This window comes from Lethenteron reissneri, chromosome 34 (assembly GCF_015708825.2).
Source record: "Lethenteron reissneri isolate LAM-NWPU_2019-01 chromosome 34, ASM1570882v1, whole genome shotgun sequence".
Classification (NCBI taxonomy): domain Eukaryota; kingdom Metazoa; phylum Chordata; class Hyperoartia; order Petromyzontiformes; family Petromyzontidae; genus Lethenteron; species Lethenteron reissneri.
Genome location: NC_083812.1, coordinates 6,016,699 through 6,043,690, shown reverse-complemented (window position 1 = coordinate 6,043,690; position 26,992 = coordinate 6,016,699). Strand labels below are relative to the sequence as shown.

Below are 26,992 nucleotides of genomic sequence, written 5' to 3'. Positions count from 1 at the left end.
ACGTCTGCGTCCTGCGGCCCCCAGCGTTACACGCAGCTCCCCTGCGCTTGGCTCACCGCTGTGTCGGCTCCGACGTGGACATTAGAACGGTCTCTATAATCCACACAGAGTGGCAGATTCACAAAGGGGGCGTCACTGGCTTGCTCCGCAACATGAAACGGCAGACGCAGTACTGAGCCCATTGTATTATGTGTGCCCGTTGGCTTGCAGTTTTCCAGCTAACGACTTGTATATAATATAATGTACCGCTTTGTGTGTGCGTTTGTGTGTGTGTATATGTATATGGGGGAGCGGTAGTTGTAGCGGTTAGCCCGCTGTGCTACGAACCCAATGACCCGAGTTAGATTCCTGCTCACGGCCAACACCACGATCTAACCCTAAAAACCTTTATTATGAATAATATTGGTCGCGAAAGCCTACATGTGAAATAGACGAAGGCCCCCTTCCGCACATCGTGTCAGTCATTCGTTTGTATGACAGTACCTCGCCACGCTGGTCAGTGCAAGTGGAAGGAGCGGAGGCGGGGTTGTACAGGCGGGGTCCCAGGCATCGTTCAGATAGCACTCGCCACTGACGTTAGCCGTGGCTGGCAATCAAACTCGGATCGCCGGGTTTATAGCGCAGTGGCACTAACCAGTCTGCCGCCACGCCTGCGACAAAGGATGTTCAAATGCATGGTCACATTGACAGCGGTGTTACCAGACAAATGAAACGCTCTTGCCTGTGCATTAGAAAAATAGAGTTCACAACTGACGAACATTTTCTTTGTTTTACGTTGGCTTTTTTTATCTGTAGATGGAATGAAAAAAGTAGAGGCAACATCGATGTAGGTGATACAAAAAAATTAAGCCTTTAGCCAATTTTTCTCCTGCTTCCCACTACATTTGAGGTTTGGAGATGGTCATTGCTGAATAAAACATTTGTATCCATAATATACAGCACTGTAGTTTTGCATAGGCAATTTGGCAATTCCATGCATTCGGGGGGGCCTCAAATATAAAGACAAAGTGATGTGAGAGATAATTTTATGCAGATGTGACAAAGGCCCGTTGCAGTATATCTGAGATGTGCATAATAAACGGATGATTAGCCAATGCAGTCCAATCCATCCTGGTTAAAATCGGCACTTGCACTCACTGCTGTGGGCTTCGTGTTTTCGGAGTGGATGTCAGCAGTGCCAGCAAGCGGGTAAATGAGACACTCTTCGAGGATCCAAAACCCACGCAACTGTTCGTTAAAATGTTGAGCACTTGGCACCTTTGGTACTAAAACTTTAAATAATCATATTTGTACATTAAGTGCGTTTGCTGCGGTAATGTTATTGTATTTGTGAATTGAAAAAAAATTCCGTTTAAACAACAATGTGCTGTGGTTTCTAGGGGGTAGGCTCACCCCTCTGCTGTGCTAAATGGAGGATTTACCACAGGGCCCTCTGGCCTGCTCTATTCTGCTCCAGTCAAATACCAGATGAGGTTGATGAGTATTTGCACATAGTTGGTGGCTGGTATGGTATTTGGAAAAGCCTGGCTTAAATGCATCGTGTACAGGGCAGCATTATTTAAAAGAAATACTGACAAATATAGCGCTGAAATAAAAATAACAATACCAAGCCGTTCTTGCGTTGCGTTTAGCAAGGTCGAAAGGGGAGTCCTTAGCTTTCTGTTTTGCTCTTTGGAATGTATTGCAATGCTGAAGCTTTACGTCCTACGCATTCTCTTCAACCCCCCCCCCCCCCCGCAAATCCAATGCCAGCTTCGATGTGCGTGATGTCACATGGAGCGCCGTTGATTCTCCAGCGTTGATGCTGGTCCGCTCGAGGGCTAGCGGCGGTCGGTAAGCGTGCAGCTGTGCCCGACACGCGGTTGGCAACCACCACCACCGCCGCTGCGACGCGCGATGATTACGGCCTAATTAATCCACCGGCTGACAGCGGGCGTCTGCTGTTAAGGCGCCGTTATCCTCTGCCCACCCTGGTTATTTCGTCAAACCGTTGACGAGAGACGCAAGCGTACGCTCCTGAGTCCCCCTCCAAAAGATTTGCGTAAGATTTCGTGCGCGCCCTAATGAATGGATCCTGTGGGAGACACACCGGTGCATTCCGAAAGCTCTGCAGAGATTTGTCTTCCTAATTCTTAATCGGATCCTACAGGGTCTATCGGAAGATGGTTCACCGCATGATTGCTTGTAAATGCACTTGTTGGTGTGTAAAATGGACTGATGGTGAAAAAGTAAATAACCCCCCCCCCCTGCTTTAAATTATAATCTTGATTTGAAGCTTTCATGACTGCAGGAATCCATACTCTTTGGTTTTTTAGGTAAAGTCACGTAGGTAGAAAAAATAATAGATCACGAAGTTTCGATCGCAACACAAGCAATCGTCATCAGGTGAGACAACTACAGCAAGAAAACTGCTGAAGTAGGCATTAAAAATTAGAATGTTTAGCGATTGAATCTCCAGATGCAGATGATTGAGCCATTTAATAATGTCTGCGCTGGTTGTGTCAAGTCGCTGTCTTGTCTTCTTGTCAGGAGTACTGCCCATTTACACTCTGTGTTCTAAATAGAGGGCTGATGTGCTTCGATTATCGCTCGTTTCAGTCAAGCGTGACTGTTGATGAAATACACCCACATCGTTTAAAGCGTGTCCTTGCTGCGTGTTCGCAATGTTACGTTTGCTATTGTGAACTTTATCAGGTGAAGGTCAAGTCGTAAACATGTCTATCCAGTACTGGAATTGTTAATCGATTCGTTGATAATCATTACTGGAAACAATTATAGGTTCCAAACGTCACGGCTTTCGATGATCAAATCCAGTGCAAATGTAGGAACGATTGAACCGGCTCGCACGCGCCAAACGTTGTGATTTGGGCAGGGGCAACCCATTATATGACACCGGTGGCAGGGACTCATCGTCAATGCGTCGTACTTTCGAACAGACAAAAAGATATGTACACAGAGCCGGCCTTTTCTTTTTACTTAGACATTTTGATATGTACACTCAACTGGCAAACGACATTTTTTTCCCATCGTTATCTGACATGTATCGTGAAGGAAAAAAAGCTATGAATTAGCAACCATAACCACGACGCTGCTTGAATTCTGATTGCCGATGCCATTATTTAAAAGCATGTGCGAGCCCACTCTGATGTGTGGCATCTCTGGCTGGGGTAGTTTGGTATGTGAATTGCGTGTGTGCACGAGTTGACTGTATTAAAGATTGGCACAGTGTAGGCCAATGGGCTTGATTTGGGCACAGTGATGGTTAAAGTCAATGGAATGAGCGTTATCGGTCTGAGTTAAATTGCAGCGTGAAACTAGATTTGGCCTGTGTCAAAACAACATAATCCACTGGCTGTGTGGTGGGGCGAGGCATAACGGCTCTGCCTTAACACCGATTTATCCAATTTTCTAGTTTCACGGCACAAAAAACACTTTTCTCATTGCCAAAGTTCAGGAGCCCGTCATATAATTTCTGCCGATTTTTTTTCTTTCAAATTGACGTTTTCTAAAATTAAAAGTTTTTCTTTGAGTTGTACGTGTAAAGGCAAACGAGGCATGCATTGCTTACATTAATTTCTGCAACCGTTATTTGTTTCGGCGACCCTCTTTGCCAATGTTCTTGAGAGCTTCTTGACATTCTTGGGGGAGGAGTTGCATTCTCGTGTATCAACTTGCAGCCTGAAATGTCCACGCCTTGACCCATGTCGTTCTCTAAATTCCACCAAATGACCATACGGGCCTACTCAAATAATGTTCCATATCGGCCCCGCTATCGATTGCTACTTACAGCAAATGACTGCAAAATCTATATTGCATAAGAGCTTCAGGATTGCGCACACAAGATTTATGGTGTATACCCAGTATTGTTTTCATTTGAAACTCGCCATTTGATAAAGCGCTAAACAATAGAAAATTCTGCGTTCTATTAAATTAACCCCCGTACAAGCCACGACATCCGCGTGCTGTGTGTATACACAATCAATAACGTGATTTTAAAGTTGACAACGTTATCGGCCGGTGCAAAACGATGCCCGATTGGTCCAACGCAACACACACACACACACCGGGCGACCACGGCAGGCCCCACTCAACCTTTGGTGGTGTGGGGCACTCGTGCTCAGGGCAGAGGTCGCAACCGGGTACCCGATTCCCGTACCCTACCCGATACCCGGCTACCCATACCCGGCCAGGTACGGGTACCCGTTTGCGACCCTGGTGCGGCCGGGTACGGGTAGGCCGTGAGTCACTGGTGAGTAACCGTTTGTCACTCATTTCGGGTAGGGTACGGGTAGGGACCCTGGTGCGGCCGGGTACGGGTAAGGAATCAAAACCCGTTTGCGACCTCTGGCTCAGGGGCTTTGCCTGTCACCTGGGGGGGGGGGGGGGGGGCGCGTGTTGACGATGACACCCCGGGGTAGCGGAGCCAACTCCCTGGTACAGCAGCGCCGGGCCGGGCACCACCGCGGCTCTCGGCGCAGCGAGAGGGTTAACCCCACGGCGTCTCCGGAGGAAGGCGCCGCCGCCACCGCCGCCGCACGGTTTTATCTGCGGCGCGCATTCCGCGCTCTGCAAAGTCTCGTGTAAACGGCGGGCGTTAGCGGCCTCGGGAGGGAAGCGAGCGAGCGAGCGAGCGTCAGTGTAAGCGCGCCCTCGGGGAGAGGAGGGAGGGAGGAGGGGGACCGCGCAGCTCGCGCGGACCGGGGGAGATGCAGCAGTAGCAGCAGCACCACCACGGGGTCCAGGCAGATTATTTATTTAGCGCTGTGGTCCAGGGTGGGTGGTGTTGGGGCTGGTTGGTAGCCGAGAGGTGGGGGTGGGTAACGGGGTGTTGGGGTGGTGGGGGGGCTTGAGGGGTAGCAAGGGGGTAGTGAGGGGGGGGAGGAGGCTGTTGGGTGAGAGTGTGTGTGTGGGGGGGGTGCCACTGAGCTGTGACTATGCGGCAGCTAAGCGCCCCCGCTGATTCTAACAGATTGCTGGCTCAGGGGGCTAATTGTTGTCGGATCGGCGCCTTCTCTCTCTTCGCTCTCCTTTTCCCTGCCCGCTCGCCCGCCACCCCCATCGCTCCATCTCTCCATCCCCACCCCCCAGCCCTCCTCCTCTCGCTCTGCCGCTGCGTTATGACACACTGCGAGATCTGTGCATGGAGCTCATTGGAGCAGAAAATGCAGTAACCGGCGACATGATGGCCATAAGTGGAGGCATATTTCAACAAGATGGATACTTGCAATTACGGGCAGGACCCGGGGAGAAAACTCCATTAAAATCATGTATTGTTTAGCAGAGCAGCGATTAATTCATTTGGGCTAATTCTAGGGTGATGAATGTTGGTGGGCGTGTGTGCTTGTGGGAGCGTCTGTGGAGTGTAATTGCGCCTGACTGCTGCTCACTGCCACTCATGTACGGTGAATGTACATCGCGTTACGGGCTTCAAACACGACCGAATGTTTATTTCCCATTACCTTTGTCAATAAAATGGGGAGACATTAAGGGCAGTCTCTGCCAATGATGCATTTATATATATTTTTAAAACCTGGTACTTATTTTGTAAAACCCAGTTATAAATCCATGCACATCAGTGTTGGACTTGATTGTATTATTGCATGTGATAAGAGTAGATTGGAATAAAGCTCAGAGGTTAAATGTAGAGCTACGGCATTTTTTTACTTAGGCTTAAATTCAATAAGCTAACATGCATAATTGTATTACTGGTGTTTTCCGTGTCTTAATCGTCATTGTTCAAACATGGAAACGTACACATTTTAGACTATATAATAGACCCTACAAAAGATGGTAATAAATATGGCACAAAAGATGATTTTTGAAATAAATTGTAACTCCAGACATTTTCTGGGAGGATGTTAGGAAGGTGGTGTGAATTATCACGCGTCTCATCGTTATCATTGACATTAAAAGTGTGGTATAGTACGTGTGAATTAGAGGCACATTATTTAAGTCTGTTTCAGCTATACCGTGTATCTAAGAAAATCCTTTAGGTTTTTCCCAGTGCAGTTTTAATGAATTATTGTTCGATGGTGATGCATAGGTTGTGAAGTAAAACCCTCGGTGTAGAAACCAAGATCTCGGTCAATGTTTCTCTTGACGAGTGTGTGCACTGCTTGCAAGGACTAGCCATAACATTTTCGAAGAAGCTGGTTCAAATCCGCCGTCGACCACGCAAACTACGGAAGTCTTTGGAATTCTTGGGGGCTGATGTGGAGGAGGCACTGGGGGGTGGGGGGCGGGAATGTGTGTGGGTCTGCAGGTCTTCCCCTTGCCAGCAGTATACATCGAATGCTCCATAAATCCACGGCTCAAATTCGGGAGAGCGCCTCGCGTCATGGAATGGCTCTGAAAAGAGTGGATGAATTCGGAGTGTGCGGCCGTTGCATGGAAAATGCTTTGAAATGATTTGTGTCTACTCGTGTTAGGGAGGCATTGACAAGCCAATGCAGTGAAACTTTACCAGTGGACGTTTCCTGCGGACGAGAAGGCATTTGGAATACGGGTGTTTTGTTACCCTGACATCCATAGTGCATGATTCGCATGATTCGGCTCATCACTTCTTAATCCAGGCATTACGATACAAATGAAGCATGTCAATTATGCGAACAAATAACTTCACAAGTTTGTTTGCTTTTTCACGAAGCATTCTACGGATGAATATTTCATTAGAATATACAAAACTTGGAAAATAAAGTCTAAAATATGAAACGTTCCCATCTAAATGATCTTAGAATAGAGCCCTGCGTATTTTTTTTACAATTGACCGCGTGCACCTGTGCCACAAACGCAGCAGGGACGGGAGCGTCCGTGGCCCTTTCCTTCTGCAATAGCTGACATGTGCATATTACACTGATGCACACTTGCAAATTTTGAACTTTTTCCAGGAAACAGATGATTATACTTTGGTAGCTATAGGTTATCTTATGGCAACTTGTTGGGGTATCTGTGTAGAATATGTAGAATGTGTACCGTGTACACTGTAGTTTTGATAATGTGCTGAAGCTTTTTAATGAACCCATATCCTTTTAATAGCTTATCAGCAGAAGCTGACTGCCATTCCAGAAATTGGTCAATTAAACCTGAGCCAACCCAAATCGTATTTAATCGCGTTATAGAATGCACATTTTTTATAACGTAGTCTTCTGTGTGCAGCTGCGAATGTCATGGGACGTTATATATATATTTTTTTCCTTCTGCTGTTAACAGATCGGCTTGTCTTGAACAACCTCCAGGGAGACATTTTCTTACAAGCCCCCGGAGCTGCATTAGACAGCCCGGTTTAAGCATTGTAATGATTGTGAGGGATGTCTCTGTCACGCGCAAGCACACTTGGTGACTGGCAATGAGGGTGATGTGCACGTGCGGTGTACGTGTGGGTTGAGTGCGAGTCTGTAAGCGGGATGGGTTTGTGGGCGCGGTGGTTGGTGCGCTGTGCAAATTGTCGCCGTTGATCTGGCTCTTGATTCTTCATCCGTTCCTATCGGGACTCTGCAGTCGGTAGATCGACTCGGCAATAAATGAGAGTACCTGGCGTGGTGCTGTGTCATCGGCAGCAATGGGAAGGATGGCACGTTATTGATAAGTGTGAGTTTTCTGTTCATTGACTGAATGGGATTTCTTGGTTTAAATTTCAGTTCTAAGGTAGTGGCGTAATTTTTAAGTTTGGTACTGTACGTATTGAAATTATAAACGATTAACACTTGAATAGTGGCAGAGCATTATTAATGAGAATATTCGCTGTTTGTATACGTGTTTTACATGCGTTGATCGGCCTGACCATACCAAGTTTGGCAGAGGCATTTGGGTGGTTCATTATAAAGTAAGGCACTTTTTACAAGCCTCATGTCCGCCTTAAAATCTTTCACTTGGGCTCGTTTTTTTCATTTTCTTCAAACAGCTGATCGGCCACTCGTTGGAACACGAACCCTAGCCAGCAGGATTCTGTCCTCGCTGCATTTCATCGTCCTCTTAGTGACGGCACACGTGCTTTGGTAGGGAGGCGCAGCCGTAGGTGAGAGTGGCTAGCTGTCGGCGATGTTAACATTCAGTAAAGATTGTCACGTGTGAATTCACCCACTATAGACAATTCGTATGGATTGTGTTTTTTATTAATAATGCCACGAGCAGAGACATTGTGCTGCATTGATCTGAATTGAACTTCCAGGACATATGTAACAGTGAGTAATAGCGTATATAGGGGGTATAATTCCAGTATTATAAATCAACTTGGTTTACTTGCATCTACGGTGCAATATTCCACTGCCGATTGTTCCCATTCGTACAACAAAATTAACAGACTGCATTGGCAACAGTACACGAGCACAAATCTCTGAAATCTTTGCCAATTATTGGCAATTCTTTGCCAATCCACTGCGGAACGTAGTCCTCCCCCATGCCGTGTTTGTCACGAGGGTTCTTTGATCATACTTCACCAGTGCAGAGTGAGGGGGGGGGGGGCAGGAATCCTTCGGAAATCACTCGCCACTGATTTTACCTGCGACCAGGAATCAAACTGAAGCCCCGCTGGGTTCAGAGCACAGAGGGGTTGCCACTGCGCCACTCGCCGCTTCCTCGTCAACTTTGTGTGTATGTTACAAGTACTATTGTATTTATTAGCATTTTTAGTTGTGGTTGTGAAATTAGTGGCTTGGTTACAGTCATAATATAACCAAGTGCGAGAACACAATCACGGCAATGAAACTCAAGGACGTCACAGGTTGACTGCCAAGAGATTTTGTGACTAATTGCATCCCACACGGCTGTGCCTTTTCAACAATACCCGCCTGCCCATGCTCATTGCTGTTGGTTGTCCTCACATCAGCTCCTTCACTCGACCTCTCCACAGTCAAACTTTATTCTGCAGCACCTCCAAACTGTGCCATTTCATTACGGATTCTCCTTCATTGCACCACCGTGCTTTCAGACACACAGCCAGCATAGCCACATGCTCTAGCGCCATATGCATGTATGATTCGCTGCTGGATGAGTTCATTCTCTACTGGAATGTCCCCACTCTCCCCATGCCGTGTAGGCAGTAAGTGCCATTTGACCATACGTCACCAATGCTAGGCATGTGCTGGTTGGTGATGGTGCAGGGAGTACAGAACAGCACTGGATATTGATGCACTGCTCTAGCACACATCTTCTGAAATGTGTCGTGTGATTTTTGCCCTGCCTATAACATTGCAGTGTTGGTTTATGGGCCATGGTGTTTTATGATATTTTAAAGTTCGCCTTGGCACTTGTCAAGATACGGGTCGGTCATTATATATTTTACAGTTACAAAACCCAGAGTGCATTTCATGAGAACATGAACCCCAGCGTTTAGCATGAGAATGCGTTTATATAATCCAATCGTGATTTAATTATAATATTAAAACTCTTCGCGGTCGAACTCGTAATGGGGCAACGGATGCTTCTGAAACGCAGAAAAAGTTTTTAAAAGGGGGAAAAGGAAAAAATGAAAAAAGACTCAAAGAAAAAAAAGTGTCGGAAATGGAAACACAGCCTTGGGGTATAAAGGTTCGGGTGGCCAGATCAGGATTCAAGGTGTGAACCCGTTTGTTTTCCGACCGGAGCTCTGCTGATATGTCGCTGCCCCACTTGGAGCGTGGCTGGGACTCTATGAAGGTCCCGGCCTCTCTTGGCATGCCTTTATTCTACAGCTGGTATGTGGGCCTGGACCAGCAGCAGGTATTCATGTGAAGGACGTCAGATATGTGTGTGTTAATGTATAAAGTGTGTGTGTGTGTCCAGTTCGCGATCGGGCATAGCTTAATTCACGAAACCTAAACGATGGGATGGTTAAATTTCGATTTAAAGCTTTCGTGACTGCAGGGATTCATCTTCTTGGTTCTTTCGGTAAAGGCAGACTCTGCCTTCTCGACAGACCTGTTTTCCACCTGAAGACGGCTGCTTGCATGGTGGCCGAAACGTCGTGAGAATTATTTTATTATGTTTTTTATTATTTTATTGTGTTCCTTCTACGTGACTTTACCGAAAGAACCAAGAATATGGGGTGGTTGTTTTGTCTCTGGCTGGGACAAGAGAGCTGGGAGTTGAAGATTCGACCAACGTGGCCTTTGCCAAGATTCGATGTTCGCGATGTAATATTTGAGGAATAATAATTTGTGTCCTATAAGAAAGGTGCCTTTTTAAATAAATAGTTTTTTTACTGATTGATCGGTGTAAAGAGAATGCCAACTGCAAAAAAACCCGTCAATTCTGTTATGTTTCGGCAACACACAAATTGACTTTGATTTTATTTTGGATGCGTGCGTAGTGTATGGTGTCTGTATATATGTTTTTAAATTTAAACATTACAGCAGATTTTCCACTGATTCAGTGAATGCAATGTGCGTTTTTGACATAGAATACCACATGCCCAGGTACAGACCAAATGATAGTCTAGCGCTGTGTGTCTCTTGTTTGTTACACACGGGCTTTGTGGAACATATCTTAAATATTTTGGTAAATTGTTAAAACTGTTACCTAAAATAACACTAATCAGTGACTGTTGTGTGCTTGGGTGTCCGAGTTGCGTTACCTTTCTGGTTGTGTTTTGAAATCTGCGTCTTGCCGAACAAGATTCTTATATACAGACGCCACGGTGTCCTCATGCTTGTAATAGCAGTGTGGCTGTGTGCAAACATTACACTGGTCAAAAAAAAAGCATTTTTTTTCTGGCCTGGACTTTTGCAGCTGTTTTAGACTAATTTCAGGGTGCTGATTTCAAATCTGATCTCAGATTTGCTCTATAACATCTAATTTTTATGCTATCGGCATACCCCATTTTCATTGATTTTACCCGAAATTAACTCTGTCACTTATGATTGCAGGTTTTTGCGAGTCGGTGACTGCTTTAGTGTTAAAATATGGTGCTGTATTTTTAGGATAGTGTATTTATAATATCATTTTATGTAGATATCTACATTTATTTAATATTTTTTCTGCAGTTTTTATTGAAAATGCAATATTTGATATCTCACAAACCTGATGTGATAGACAAAAACTGATGCCAGATTTGGAATCGGCACCCCAAAATTACCTTAAAACCGTTGGAATACCTTATGCCAGAAAAAGTGTGGTGACCAGTGTTAGCACTCATGGATGCTTTTTAAGGAAATGGAACGCATCTCTTTTTCCCAGAAGTGCTTCCTGATGGGATAGTGGGACCTTAGAATTAATCTGTGAACCTCGGAGTGTAAATATTGAAGCACATTTTTAAACTAATTTATTTTCCCTCTTAACTCAGAATGTGGTGTAATGCTTCATTGAAATCATACTTTTCCACGAATTAGAGAAATCATACTTTGATATAAATAGTTGTGTTTCCAAAAATGTATTCTTTTTGATTGTTGTTTTGTTAATACAAAGCCTGATATTCGTTTTGACTTAAAATTGTAAATATTTAAAATGCATGGAGCAGTATAAGCTAATGTATTTTTAAGGTAATGGAATAATTATTTTTTGGAAATCAATCATGTGTATATATATACACACCATGCAGAATTAACTATCATTGGACTGCAAGGTGGCCAGGAGCATGGCAGTAAACAAGAAAGCCAAAGGTGAATTTGCTAGCAAGTCCACGCGGACCATTTTCGTGTTATTCCTCTTTACGTCTGTGGGTATTCTCCAAGCCTCTCCCGGTTTCCTCCCCACACGCAAAACACTCAAGGAATTGACCAACCATTCCGATTCAGGACCCTCCTGAAAAAACAAAAACCCACGAGGTTTTTTTGCAGAGCGTTTCCTTTCCAGCTGGCACATGTATATAATCGCATACCGCTTGACCCAAGCAGTGCCGAGTGGCCCGCGCGTCGTGCGAGAGTAGGTCGCTCTCCTGTTCGAGCCGCACGGCAGGCGCCACCTTGCTGCTATGCGCATCTGTTTTTATGAGCAACTCGGGGGGGATATAATTGAAAACATAAAAGAAAGGGCTTTGAGAGAGTCTGGCAGGAAATATAAAAAAAAAATCTGGGAACTCTGTAAAATGTATGCCGTATGAAATGAAAACTTTTCAAAATTAAATTCGTTAAGCTGCCTGTTTGTGACAACTGTGCTTATAAGGGCCCCCTAAAACTCCAGCAATACATTTGAATATAATTTAAGAGTTTGTAATTTTCCTCAATAACGTTTAATACGTTTTTGTAGCCATCGTTTATAGTTTTGGTTTTCACAAAGGGAAGGCCATATCATTATTACATTTTAATATATGCCATTGTCTGTACATTTTTTAAACCTTAACTAATTACGCAGATTTATATATATGGAAAATCATGCACATGCACATATTATACCACAAATATGTTTTTAAAGCATTAAATGCTGATATTATGAAATTAATGTTAAGTAACTCTTCAAGAATTTAAATCGTAGCAAACTAAAAAAATATAAATTCATGGGCAGTAATGATTTGGTTAAACGGGGATCTTACATGACTTTTCAACTTCACCATTGACAAAATTAATCGGGTTAAACAGGGTTTGTATAGACCTACCATAACCACTGACAGATTTCATTGGGTTAAACGGTGTTTTTGTGACCTTATACCATTACCACTGACAACACAAACAGGATTCTTACGCGAATTTACCGTAACTACGACCCAAGAGGTCAGAGCAAAGGTTCAGGTATGGCCATGGGTTGTGGTAAAGGGACAGGTCAAGGGTTGGTTTCATGGAAACAATTAGGTCCATGATAGGACGTCATTTTGTTCGGTTCATGTTAGGACTTTCGCGTGTTGCATTGAGGGGCTAGGTTAAGTAAGGCGACCAATGTCAGGGGTTTGATGTGTGTTTGGGTTACGAGGTGAGGTGGAGAGAGGATTAACGAGGAGCTCGGCTTGTGAGTGTCATTTCCCTCTGAAATAGTCGGTTGAAGTGATGCTTTTGGAATTTTCCTTGGATACAAAAACCATTTAGCTCATTTGTAAAATATATCAACGAAGGCCTTGGCAAGAAAAAAATGCTGATGATATGAATTGAATTAAAAAAACCTCATGTCCGAGAGGAAACAAAACAGCTTGACCAGATGGCTCCAACGGTTCAAAAACTGTCAGAGATGAGCCGTGATCTTGGGGAGCCCAAGTTAAATTCTAATCTCAACAGTCTCCTACTCTGCCAACAACAAAAAACCCACTACCGGTATTCTTTGGATTATAAGGCACGCCTTTCCCCCATGTTTTTTTAAAGCAAGAGTTTGGGATGCATATTGTGAATCCATTTGCTGTGTGTGAATCCAGATTTATATAACTTTACTGACATTGGGGACACTTTTTAGGGTGCGTCTTAAGTGCAAAAGCATATTGCAACCCTGGAGAATATGGTATGTGACTGGGAAAATCGATTATAACCTAATTTGTCCACAGTTTGGGTTCCCACCTCGTGAGATACAGATAAACACATGAATATATAGTGGGCTGAAGAATATCTCACAAGGCCAGAATAGGGGAGAATTGCATGTAAATGCAATGTCATGCGTGATGCATTATTGTGCAACCCACAAATTCGAACTTTAATGTTTTTGGGAAAACTGGCACATTTGTCAGGACCGCTACCTCAAAAATAAGATGACCCTAGGAGAATCCGGATGGGTGGCAACCCACTTCCATATCCAACTCTTGACGATTTAAGCAAAGTTCTGGAGCGCAATGCATCCGAGACGACATCCTTGCTGCCTGCACAGCTCAAGAGCAGCACCTGCTAGAGGGCAGTTGAGCGACTCAATTGAGTCGCTCAACTGATTAACGGAGCTCGGGTACAACACAAATCTATAATCACTGGAGCTGTGTGAGCATCACTATTACTATGTCTAAATGTTCTGCATGACAAGCGATAAGTGCAGGACAAAAGTGAGGACCCTTGCAGTAATTAAAATTATCGTAATTAATTGTAAAACAACGTTCCGTTTTTGTTGTTGTCGTTGATTCATTGCTGGATGCAGGCCTCCCCCCACGCAGTGTTGCTCATGGGGGAGTGTGTGTTTAACCATACTTTGCTACACTCATCAGTGCGGGTTGGTCAAGTCCAAAGGCAAGGATCAGTTCGTATATCACTCACTGCTCGTGTTCGCCATGGTCAGGAATATAATTCGGGTAGCCATTCTTGAATTGAAGCTTTTGTGACTGCAGGAATCTATGCTCTTTGGTTCTTTCGGTAAAGTCACGTAGGTAGAAAAATTAAATAGATCACAACGTTTCGGGCACAACACAAGCGTCCGTCACCTGATGACGGACGCTTGTGTTGCGCCCGAAACGTCGGATAGCCATGTTGATAGTGCAGTGTACTCACCAATTTAACACTTGCTCCACCCCGTGATATGATCGCATGACCATAATACATATTATGTCTGAATAAACGCAATTAATCCTGAGTTCTGTAAATGGTACTGATATTCTTGGCTTTGTCTAGTTTCTCTTTGCTAGTGAAATAGACATTAATATCAATGCAGTAAATGCAGGATTCAAAGCAATTGCTGGGAAGGAATACCTGTTATGTTTACCTTATTTTTCTGGCGGCTCCTGCCAAGAAGTAAGAATATTCTCTTTCCAAATTGCATTTAAAATAAGACGTTAATATAATCTGTGGAACCTTGCGAAATATTATATTTGTGTGCCTGGCAGGAGATCAGAAGTCTCTTTCATATCGAGGCTCTTGTTTTGGAAACCAGAGACTTAACTGGTATGGTGACTGGCAAATCAGAATGCAATGAAATCCTACGACTTTATATATATATGTGGTTTTCAATAAATGGATAGGCATTTAACTCTTAAGTACATTGTAGATATGCGTCTGTATTTTCAAATATTTGAAATCATTGGAAAAATAATTTTACTTAACCAAAGGTGAATGTCATGTGCATTCACGTTCTAAAACAGAACACTGTATTGCTAAATAGATTACAATGTAGTGAATAAGCGCAGGACTTAAATAAAAACATCTCTTTGCATAATCAGTCACAAATAAGACATAGGTGCACGTTAAACATGGCCATGCTGCATTTCTAAAATATTGTCATTTAAAAACTGTTTAATCTATTTTTGTAATAACACCATTAAAAAAAAGTGCGACGCGTTTTTAAATTTTGCACACAAAAAAACATTTGAAATTTTAATGACAAGAGATGTCACTCAACCCTCGCTGTCGTTAACGCAGCGTCAAAGACGGTTGCGCGGATGCAGTTGATATTTAATGATGCCATTAATGTATCAAGGGACAACTGCCTGCCGCACAAGGCAACCGGGCCGTGGCAAGCATCCTCCGAGCCCTGATGGAGGCTCGGTGATCGTGAACGACAGAATGTTAGGCGCAACGAGTTGACACAATTAGAGGCTCCGTTAGACAACAAACATAACATTTCAAAGGGGTTTGTTGTGCTCCCTTTTATATATTTTAAAAATGTTTCGCTCGGAGCCGCAAATGAGGTCCGCCGTAGTGTGTCGTGTTGCGTACAGCTGCGCTTCCCGATCTCCGCGAACAGCGCTGAGAGTAATACGCGTGCCGCGGAAGGGGCTCGTGCATGGTCAGCATAATTAATAGAGTAGTTAGCGGAATAATATTTTTAAATAAGAACAAATATTTGCGGTGCTTTAAAATCTTCTTTTATGGACTAATGAATGACTGCTGTTTAAAATCAAAGGCGGGCTAACAAGCGCGCTGAATGTTTATTGCAATGGAATGGCATCCTTGGCTCGGTGGCAATCAGTACATGCTTGCAATTAGACATTGACAGCTTTATTTTTGACATCGAGTACCAACGCCGTAATGATCGCTACGTCCGGGTTATCACAGGTTTAGTGAAAGCACAGCATTGGGAATACTTTATCCGAATAGATTTTGAAGATTATTTTACAAAGGACCCCGTTTCACTTGGGCATATACGACGCATACTTGTGTGCCCACGCAGTATGTACGAAGCGTACAATATATGTACGAAGCATACGTGTGTGCCCATGCAATAGGGCTGTTACCTATCCTGGTTTTCCCAGACCGTCCTCTTGTCGAGGTTAGTTGTCCTCGGGGAAAAAAAATCTGTAAATCATGCCGGGGACATTACAAGTCCCAGTAGTTTTTTTTTGTCATTTGGATAATAGCTCATGAAGTAAAGACGATGTAATCAAATGTAGGTCCTCCCCTGTTCTGGAACTGTAAGATGTTCTTCTTGCCGCGATAAGTCATTGGTGTATTTTGTACCTCCCAGAGGTAGCAACAACCCCACTTCCATGAGTGCACGACGTTACCGGAGTGTCCATGGGTACAGAGCGCTTCCTACGTTACTGCTCAACGCCACTGCCTGCCGCCACTACCAAGGTGTGCGTGCGCCCTCATCGCATGTGGCGTAATTGCAATTCGCTGCGGCTGCATTGAGCCGGTTTCACTCAACGCCGCACTGCTAACGGTGGAAACGACGGGATACACCTTTTGACAAAAATCACCCGGAATGCGTCCAGATGTCTCGTCAGAGTTCTGATGCCAGGCAGGGGTTGAGCCCTGGGTAGCACTTGGATGGATGCGCCACAGTGCACAAGCAGATTGTCTTGAGTGGCCGTGTTGGGGTGGGGGGGAGGTGGCTGTGCTTCGTGATGGGCAGCAGAGGGCAGTGCAGTAAGTAAACACCACTTTGTTGTGCTGTACTTCGGCGCTCCCACGTCATTGCTGCCCACCTTTATCGACCCACGCTGGCCAGGGTTGTGAAGTATGGTCAAACAAGCCTCATGGCCCTGCATGGTGTAGAGGCCCTCGTTCAGCAGTGGGTGTACATTGAACACATGACCTCGATTGTTATGGTGGCTTAAGAGTGACGTAGCAGGCAAGCTGGAGCTGATATGGTTGGTTCATCTGGCTGTCTGACCATCAACTGATACTTGCTTCTGGTTTTATTTAGAATAATAAAACGGTTGACGCTGGTGGCATTTTGTTGGCCAATGGCCGCACGTACTCAGCACCAGCTACGGTGGTGCTGCTTTGCTTTGCGCATGCACGTGCAGTCATGGAGGGTTTTTTTTTCCCCCACGCTCAAACCCGGCGTCTTCCTCCCATTTTGCTCCCTTGTGGCCTGGCACCAAGGAGATCTGCTGGGCCACGACTTTGTCAACGGTCATTGATGGGAGGGGGTGGGGGGGGAGGTATGGGTCACCACATTGTCATGACTTTCCCAGAATGTCCACTGTGTCGAGGCAGCTGCCCGAGGAAACCTTTCTGTTTTCTGCGATCCCATTTATCGTCGGTTGCATATAATTTATTTATACGCAACTCGATTCGCCCGTAGTTCTCCAGTCTTTCGGTATTGTGAGATATGCTTCCCATGATTTGCCCCGGATGTGAAACCCCTAGCAGGAAGGGGGAAGAGGCATTGTGGGACAATGTCATTGGCCTATAGGTGAAGTGAAATGCATCATTATGCAGTGTATAGGATGCTACACGCACATCAATGCACAGCTTGCAGTGAGAGTGGAATTTGAAAATGTCTGTGATTGTGTTGTGTGACATCTTATCCAATTCATCCCTTTCCCTTCCCTGGCAGAGAACTGCGAGGAGTCAATAGCCTGTGGATATATTGGAGGTCATATGCTCGGTGCATAGACTTAAAGTTCACAACCTTCTGTAAGTTAGCATCAGTAGCTTTTCAGTTGTACCCATTGGATTCCCTCTTTGCGTGCATATCAAAGGACTGTTATTGCTCTTGCAGAACTCCCAAGATGTTATGAACTCACTGCCCAGGTCCACTGGACATTGAACCATTGACCACAACATGGAGTAATGTAGTCTGTAGGTGAGTTTGGTTGTAAAGTAATTTGTCAAAGCGACACTTTTTAGTTTCAACGAGCTTTGAATTAATTTATTTTTATGCAGTAATTTCGATTTCTCCGGTGACTCTTTTTTTTGCTGGGATTTCGATTCGGTTAATTTGTCCCAGTTTTTGTCACATGCCAAAGGCATGAATGATAATCTTTATTGATAATGGGGGGGGGGGGGGGGGGGGATCTGATGAGCTTATAAAGCTCGTTTTCACAGTTGTCCAGTATAGAAGGGTCAGAAAATTCCAACAACAAACAACACAAACACACGATAGGAGTGTAAGGTGTGGGAAAGATAAGCAAATCACTCAAAACATTAAACTAAACCGCTATTATTTTACCATGTAAAGCCCGCTGAGCTATTAGCTTATTTTTCAGTAACGACCTGGTCGCACAAATAATAGCTCGCGCGAAGTGGCTTATAACGTGGACATTCATAGCAGCCAGATAATCATTCACGAACTTTTTTCATTGTGTACGGGTCCCCCTTCGGCCCAATGAAGCGTTCGGCAACACCAGGTTGGCGTGTGTGACTGGATGAGTGCTCACGTTGTGGGAATGATGTCATGAATTAATCTGAGAATTAGCACGGTGGGAACCGCAGTTGGCACACCGCTCGTTCTCACACCTCTGCACGCACACCTGCACGGTGGCAACGTTGGGATTTTTTTTTTGTGTTCCTACGCAGAGGATAACCTGGTGGGCGTCTGACCAATGTATCGATCTCGCCGCAAGCAAGGCTCGCGTTCTTATCACTTTACGTTGCTTGCCTTGGAAAGCTTCGCTCCATCTCGTGTCACGTGTCATCCCAATAAAGTAATTTAAATAAATATGGAGTGATGCTAATAAATATATAAATATTTTTACTTCAATAACTATCGGTCTAAATTGTATTTGCATACCAGTGGCACAGGCTCATATTTTTCAAAGCTCTGCAACAATCGGGGCAGACTGGAATTCTTTTGAACTTGTTAGTTTTTATTTTAAAAAATGTCTTGGTTTGGATGACTGGTGTGTGTTGGGCACGCTGCCAGAAATACTGTAGATGCTGCGAGGCTGCCCCTGGTTTTTTTGTCTTTGGCAGAGCGGTGGCTTTTTTTTTGTTGAGCAGCATATAGTCCCGCATCGCCTGTGTGGATGTGTGGTTTTGTGAGGAGGTGGCTTTCTATAAGTGTGCAGTTTTATCTCTGCAGTGATGCGCCTCTTATCCGTGGAAATGTGGGAAGGCTACATTTGACGGATCCCATTAGCAAAGTTTATCCGTGGAAATTACTCCCGTTATCCACGCACCTATCGGTGGATGATACGATGAGTTTGCCATCATTTCCAGGTCACTCTTATCGGCAGAGGACCGTGGATATTCGGATGAAATTTGGAGCTTTCGGCAAACCACCTCTTGTGAATCATTAGCCACGGATAAGCGTGGATAATAAGTATAATTTTCCACCAGAATGAGGTGAATACTCTTAAATTTGCAGATGTGGATAATAGGAAGGACTCATGGCTAGGTAATGGTATTTTTCACAAAGTGGGGTTGATGGCAGAGTCATCGTGTTATCGGCATTTATCCACAATTCTTTCATGGAAAAATTTAGTGAGTGTGAATAATATCTGAAACTTTCTATCCCCACATCAGCGTGGATAAGAAGAGTTCTTATGGATTATTAGCAATCACTCAACAGGCTCGGTATGAAATAGTTAATCAAAGTTAAATGCTACTAATCAACAGGGTATAAACATTTCCGTACAACAAAAACGTGTCTGCCTTGCGTCCATGTTTGAAATAAGGTTGCACGAAAGTAACATGAAGAAGTGCAAGATAGACATACGGTTTCGTACGTAGGTTTAACTTATTTCGCACGTACGTAGCCAAACCATGCTACTTGAAGGTGCATCATTTGAAATATATTTATCTCCTTAACCCTGTGCAAGTCCTGCTCGACACTTCCCCTGTGTCCTTGAACTCAAATGTATATTTTAAAATATATATTGTGTTTGAGTCAGTCTTTCTATTGCCCATAATAATTGTTCTACAATTCTCATCGCCATGTTTCTTGGAGTATCATTGCAAGGTTTTTTTTCTCCCTCATTTTCTTTGTCAGGATTACCTTATGTGTTTCGGAGTTTTATGTCTTGGCAGGCACGCTATTTTGAAAACTTAATTTTTTCATGCCTATTCGTGTGTTTCTTTTAATTTCAACACATTTGAGAAGCACTCAATCCTGATGTCACCCACCTCTTTTATTACATTGTCATGATCTGAGTTCATAATCGATGATTTATATTTCTCAGATCTACTTACATTCATGCATTTCCAGTTTTTTGTCCCGACAATTATTCCCTTTTTTGCGAGTTTCACAATGAGGTAATTTGATATCGTGACACCGATACAGTGCTGCTTTTGCTATTAAATATTATGTTGATGATGATGATGATGATAAATATACCTTCCAAACAGTGCTCATGTCTCTGCAGGCAGATGGCCTTTTTTGAGAACATTAACCCTGCTGCCACCCATTGGCTTGAGGGGTTTTGAGAGGTGCACAACACCCACCATACTCTAATCCCACCACGAGTGATCCATCATTCAGCTGTTTCCATCCAGTGAGTAGGATGCAGTGTGGGGTGGGGATGAACTGGTGGTCCGAGGCTATTGTCTTAACTGACACTGCCTTATAAAATACACTATGAGACCTCCTTTACCAGTGGCAAAATATAGTGATAGGTTTTTACCCTTTCAGCTGGTACAAAAACTGACACCTTTATACAAGGCATCATGTTTAAAATAACCACAACACAAGCAGTCAAAATGCAAACAAAAAGAAACAACTCTGATGATGATAATGATATGCACTGTCCTTGAAGTTGATTGGTCCACACCAGAGCCAGCTTTTCTTAGAGCCTCGTCTCCATTGGTGTTGGACCAGATGATGCCAAAAAATAACATGATGCCTTGTACAAAGGTGTCAGTTTTTGTACCAGTTGAAAGGGTAAAAACCTATCACTATATACTGCCTTATAAACTTCACAAATCTGGCAAGCAAGTCCATTAAGGGGGCCTTCATCGTTTTGAGTGATTCGTCTGCCCAAAGGAATGTAGGCGCGGGAACGTCCAAACGCACATCCAGACGCACGCACGTCAGGCACGCGCATGCCAGTTGTGATGGTGCATAGCATCATCAATACTAAATATATTTAATTGCCAATTTCCTTAACTTTCCCCGTCTAGCCATTGATATTGGCGAGCTATGTGGAGAGTTAATGGGGTTTGTACTTTTACTGAAAATATGCGACGTGTCGAATGAATGACAAAATATTTCTCAGGCATACCACAATCGATAGCATATCATGTGCTGATGGGCGCCGCGTGGGCGATGTAAACTACCTCGCCTGATATGCAGGAGGTCGTGTGTTCTTGCCCGACCCTGACACCTGCTGTATATTTGGAGTTTTTAAGTTCTCGCGGTCACATGGATTTTTCTCCGGGTCCTCCGGTTTTCCTTCCGCATTTCAAAACATGCGTTTAGAGTATTTGGCTGCTATAAATTTCCACGTGATAAGCCACTTCATTGGGCTATTATTTGATGGCCAGGTCGCTTCTGAAAAAGGCTGTTTATGAAAAAGACCTATTATAGCTCAGTGGTTAACTTATTTCGCACCGTATGTATTTATCTACATAGTTGAAATATTTGTTTATATATATGTATAGCTTTTAATCGATACGGGACCATGCATCACTGTGCTGGTCAGTGCAGGTTCTTTAAGCCGGGGAGCATAGACGTTGGAGAATGGTACAGTACAACAATACTGCACTGCCCTCTGCTGACAATGTGGCCCCACAGCAGCCTACAATGTCTGTACGTGATCGTCATTCAAGTGCAATCCAAGCTCTACATGGCTTTGCTTCCGAGATCTGATGAGAATCAGGTGCATTCCATATGGTTCGGTTATAGGAGAGAGGCAACTGGCTCCCTAAAACACACACTGCGGTAGCATGCTGGCCTCATGGGAAAAGGGCCCTTGAGTGATCTGAGCAGTGCCACTGCTTGCAGTGTCACCCTGTTACATGCAATATTTTATTTAGTTTGTCAAGCAGTGTCTGTTCATGACAACGGTGGTAAAGTTTTTCTCCCAATCTCGAATGGGACGGCCACTTTTGTGCAGATGAAACAGATTAACGTAGGGCGAGTGGATAATAGCGAGCGGGTGGCTATAGCGCGTGACAATGTATGCATGTGGGGCCTGAGTGCAAACGTGGTCTAAATGTGGTAATTGCTCACCGTGTTGTATCACCGGCAGACAATTTATGAATGAGTGGAACGATGGATCGGTGTTTAATGTGCGCACCGCGCTTTGAACGCAGCGACCTGATTTAGATTCCTTAGCCCCATGGCTAATGTCGGTAGTAAGTGATATCTGAGCCGGTCCTGGCCCTTTGCACACCCTTTGTCCTTTAACAACCTACGCCGACTCTGGCATGGTTGAAGTACGCTCAAACTCTTCCGATGACTGGTAGATTGTAAATGTCTGTTGTAAATGTATCTGCAATACGACTGCAGACCTTCCATTCTGCCAATGTACCTCTAGCCCCCACTGCCCATGCAATCTGCACAACTGTGTAAACTGCAGCTTCCCTTTCTAGATAGGTTTTATTTAAACGTGCCAATCAATGGTATTGATCAAATTCTGACCAATAAAGTTTCTCACTGGTGGCTGAATATTTTTGACGACTGAATTTACAATGTAACGTGGACACGTGCGTTGATATACGTTGACGTTCAAGCCTTTCGTGAAAACTCTTGAGCTACCGGGTGAGCTTAATTGGACAACATTTTATCAATACACGAGAGGTCCCTAAGTTTTCATTAGTTAGTTTACTTTTTAATTACATTAATTGGGCAAGTGTGACGCACCAAGGTTTATTTTCACGTGATTAAATTATGCAGTTAAAACATCTGATTATTTTTGTTAATTTCAGGATTTTTGTATTTTTTACACAGCCGTAGCGTGATGCGTGTGTCTTAATTGTCCGTTGGCCACGGTGTTTGTAATAACGTGCGCTTGTGATTAATTGTGAATTTATCTGCCCACGTTTTTACCCGAGGCTGTTTTCCAGTATGGTCATGGATACTTGTGCAGGTGAAAAGGTCTCATTACGTCTATAAAAAAAATCCTATTCTGAATGTTAATAGGAGTTTTTTTTACATGCATCTTGCAGAATCTATACCCCACAAGTACATAACAGAGGAAACTTTTAATGTAAGCCGGTGGGAGGATTTTAATTAGTCTGATTAAGTGGTTCAATGCTGTGTCTGTGAAATATTAATACAGAGTGACCCAGAGTATGGAATTTCATTGAAATGAATTCACTGCAAAATGAGTAGAAACCTAATTTATTTTAATAACGAAAAAAACCCACAACATTACTTTAAGTCACTCTGCTGCTGAATTTAAGGCATTATGGGAGGGAAGTGGAATATGTGCACGCACGTGCCAGCCATCTCAGTCTTTCAACCCCGTGGCACCTGGGTCTGTTCCGTGACCTCCTGCCCAGTGAGCCTTTGACAATTCACGCGGCCTCAATGTGCGCACAGCCTGGCACAAGCGCTGTGGTGACGCCCACCGCCACTTCGTGGTGAACGGCAGTTGTTGTATTTAGATGCGTTTAGAAAAGCGTCTTTACACAAATGGCCGTCATCTTCATTACACCAATTTCGGTGCTACGCGACGACGTTTGCCAGGGGTCATTTTTGATGAAGAACAAAATTAACTTCGGAGCTTTTGTCACACGTCTTCAATTATATACAACAACAACCGCCATATGCCACTAAGTGGTGGTGACGTCACCACGGCGCTTGTGCCAGGCTACGTGCACGTTAAGGCCACGTGAAGTATCGAATGACTGCTGGCGGCAGGAGGTCACGGGGCAGACTCAGCTGCCATGGGTCGACTGAGGTGACTGGCCGATATATATGCACCACACACCGATATGTCGTGTGGGCATTCGTGTGCAGTCGGTCTCAGACTTGACTCGCCAGTCGGTCATTGCGGGGCACTTCATCATCCGGCTTGCATTGCACCGTGTGGATTAAAGAGCAAAGAAACTGCACCACGCCCTGGATGCTATAGTATGTGATTATTCAATCCATATTTCTTATAAACAAAGTGAATTCCGTTGTGATTCACTATGTTTTATGCAAGGAGCACTTAACTGTAGTTATTCAAGTAGAAGCAATTGCTTATTGTAATTTATCTTTGTATTCAGAGTTTTGAAGTTGGCTCCACGAGGCCTTCACATTTAATTAACTATTCGACATCAAACCAGGGTTTTCTGTGAAGCGTATTCTTTTTCTGTTTGGCTTTGGGGGGGCCTAAAGGTATTCAAATATTTAAATAAATCCCCGTGCGTGTGAACTTTTGGCAAATATATCTGGCAGGTTTTTTTCAATCTGTTCCAACAAATTGTTTATCAGTGTCGGCGGATGCACCTGCACCACCCTTTTCCTTTCAAAGCCCTGCTGAGCACGGGCAGGGAGAGGGTCCACAAGATACAACCCTGATAAGGGGACACCCTTGAACATTTGCCACAGCCCCCTTATCTGGAGACTGGCAGGGTCTCCCATGGCAGGCGATGGCTTCTGTGGCAGCGCGTGTGGTAAGCGTTCCTCTGAGGGGCTGGCTGGCTCGTGGTGCCCTCATGGTGCCAGAGCCTTGACTTCCCATCGTGAATGTGACGAGACCCACCACATTCTTCCCCCCTCGGAGAGACAAACCCCTCCTTATATTGATCACTTGGCGACTTAATAAAGTTCCAATGGTACGTTAATTATTCGGTAAATGCCGATGCTCCCTTGGGCGATAAGGCTTTATGATGAAGTTGCACTAGACAGTTGATTGGCAGGTCATGTGTGGTGAGAAAGTGTGTGCACGTCTCTTTCAACATGTATGGCCAACATGGGAGAGTAATAAAATAGCTCCTGGGGGCTCTCCTAGAGCAGTGTTCTTAACTAATTTTCAGAGAGGGTGCCGCTATCGCCAATAAGACATCATCAGTGTGAGAGCCGCCACATTTCCTGCAAAGGGGTATTTTCACGTTCGTGTATTGTCGGGTGCCGCGCTAAAGGCCACCAGTGGCCTTGCGGGCCTTGCGATGAAGAACACTTCTTGAGCTTCCTCTGGTGAGGCCCTTCCACCAACAATGGCATGATCAAGACATTGCAGGGCTGCACTTTTCACCTGTAGACGTACAAATGGGCTGGTCTAGGCGGAGGACATTTTTTGGGCTCTTGACTGCCCACGAGTGGCTAGAAAATATGACTCCATCATCCCTGCCAACTATATCGGTTTTCCCAGGATGTCCCCTTTTTGAGGTGGTAAATATTTCCTGGACATCAAAAGAATCCCAATTTTTGTCAGTTGCGTCATAGTTATAATATAGCACGCAAGACAATGCATTTCCATGCAGCGCTCTCTCCCCCTATTCTGCTATTGTGAGAATTCTTCTCGTATGTCCCGGATTTTTTTTGTTACTTTGAGGTAGTAACTGTACGACCAAGACTTGTTGCTCAGCCGTATGAGTAGTGTGCTACTTGCGGCGTACATAAAAATAGGAAATAAAATAAAGAATAATTCAGCTGCATGAGTCACACTTGTGTGGTTAATGGGATAATAAATGTTGCTACATTCTGGAGGCAAAATTCATCATCACAACATAGTAGTTATTGTTCATGGAACACTGCTCAGAATTTGCATGCCAACAAGTACGGTAGGTTCCAGTTCCTTTACAATGCAGCGTAAATGCTTAATTAGACGTAATATACCTTATTTCGTAAGGTTTGTAATAGACGATTGTATTTTGGATGACCAAGAATATGTCTATACATTAAGAATTCTATTTGTTTAATTTAAGGACTTAAAATTTCGTCAAATAAAAAAATATAAATAATTTGACGTTATTTTTTAAAGTGGCATTCACTTGCCTTTTATTTTATTTTGCGCCACAAAAAATGGTGGACATTTTATTTGACCTTATTTTCACCACTTTTCATTGGGTCTTATTTTTACATTTTCCACGCGCATCGATAACGCGGAGGGAGAGAGCGAAACCACAGTGAACGCAGCTCAGCTGCTGTGCACTTTTAAAAGGAAAAACTGAGATCTGCAAAAGTGATTGTCAAATCGCGGCCCCCTGTCGTGCATCTGCAGCGGGGGCCCCACGTGCTCCTTGGTCGCCGCTGTGCGCTGGTTCAAATGCAGTCGTGTTGCCGTTACCAGATTGTGGACGGCTTCGACACACGGATGCGAAATTGTTCTCCGCACGAATCTTCCAACATTTTTATGTTGTCCCGTCTTGCTAGTAATGTCCGTTGGCTGTGTGCTGCTGCATACCCAAGGAAAGATTTCAGTCGCACGGTTGGGGCGGGCCCCAGTTTAATGCTGAATGATGAATATAAAATCTATCACGTTACGCCTGTCTTAGCCGCCTGAGCTTCGGCATGCAACACAAGGTCAATAACACTCTGGAGGTTTTCTCCCCTGATGGTTGTGCCGCGTGGTGTTCAGCATGACGTCCAACGTTTCACTCCGTGTGCTGGGAGCTTCAGTTCCTGAAGAATTTCTGAACTTCAAGCACACAGTACAGCCTTGAATACACATTAGTAAGTTCAACCTTTAATTCATGAAAACATAGGGAGGTAAATCCTGTACTCGCACTGTTTCTAAATGAGTACAGGGGCTCCAGTGGTGAGATGTTAACTACCTCGCCGACCCTGACGCCTGTATATTTGGAGTTTGCATATTATTCCGAAGTTTGCGTGGATTTTTCTCCGGGTCCTCCGGTTTTTCCCTCCCATATTTAGAAACGTGCGTTTTCAAATGATTCGGCTGTTATAAATGTCCACGTGATAAGCCGCTTCAGTGAGCTATCATTTGTGGCCAAGTCGCTTCTGAAAAAGAGCTGTATAGCTCAGTGGGCCTTACCTGGTAAAATACAAAAATAGAAGGGAAATAATTAAAATATAACATAATAAAATACAATTCTCACGACGTTTCGGCCACAACGCAAGCAGCCATCTTCAGGTGAAGAACAGGTCTGTTGGAAAGACCTGTTCTTTTTATTATGTTGTATTTTTTATTATTTTATTATTTCCCTTCTACGTGACTTTACCGAAAGAACCATGAAGATGAATC

General features: G+C 44.2%; 1 protein-coding gene across 14 annotated transcripts in view; it reads left to right on the top strand.

The window, feature by feature from the left end:
- The window catches only part of LOC133350601 (transcription factor 7-like 2), a 162,004-nt gene that overhangs the window by 32,500 nt on the left and 102,512 nt on the right, over positions 1-26,992 (top strand). Inside the window, exon 1 of one of the 14 annotated variants that reach the window (XM_061565122.1) lies at positions 9,566-9,696. The exons of the other annotated variants lie outside the window; for them this stretch is intronic. Within the exon in view, the coding sequence (XP_061421106.1) occupies positions 9,592-9,696 (105 nt within the window). The 5' untranslated portion in view covers positions 9,566-9,591. Of the gene's footprint in view, positions 1-9,565; positions 9,697-26,992 lie in introns of those variants that run through there. 14 annotated transcript variants of the gene reach the window in all.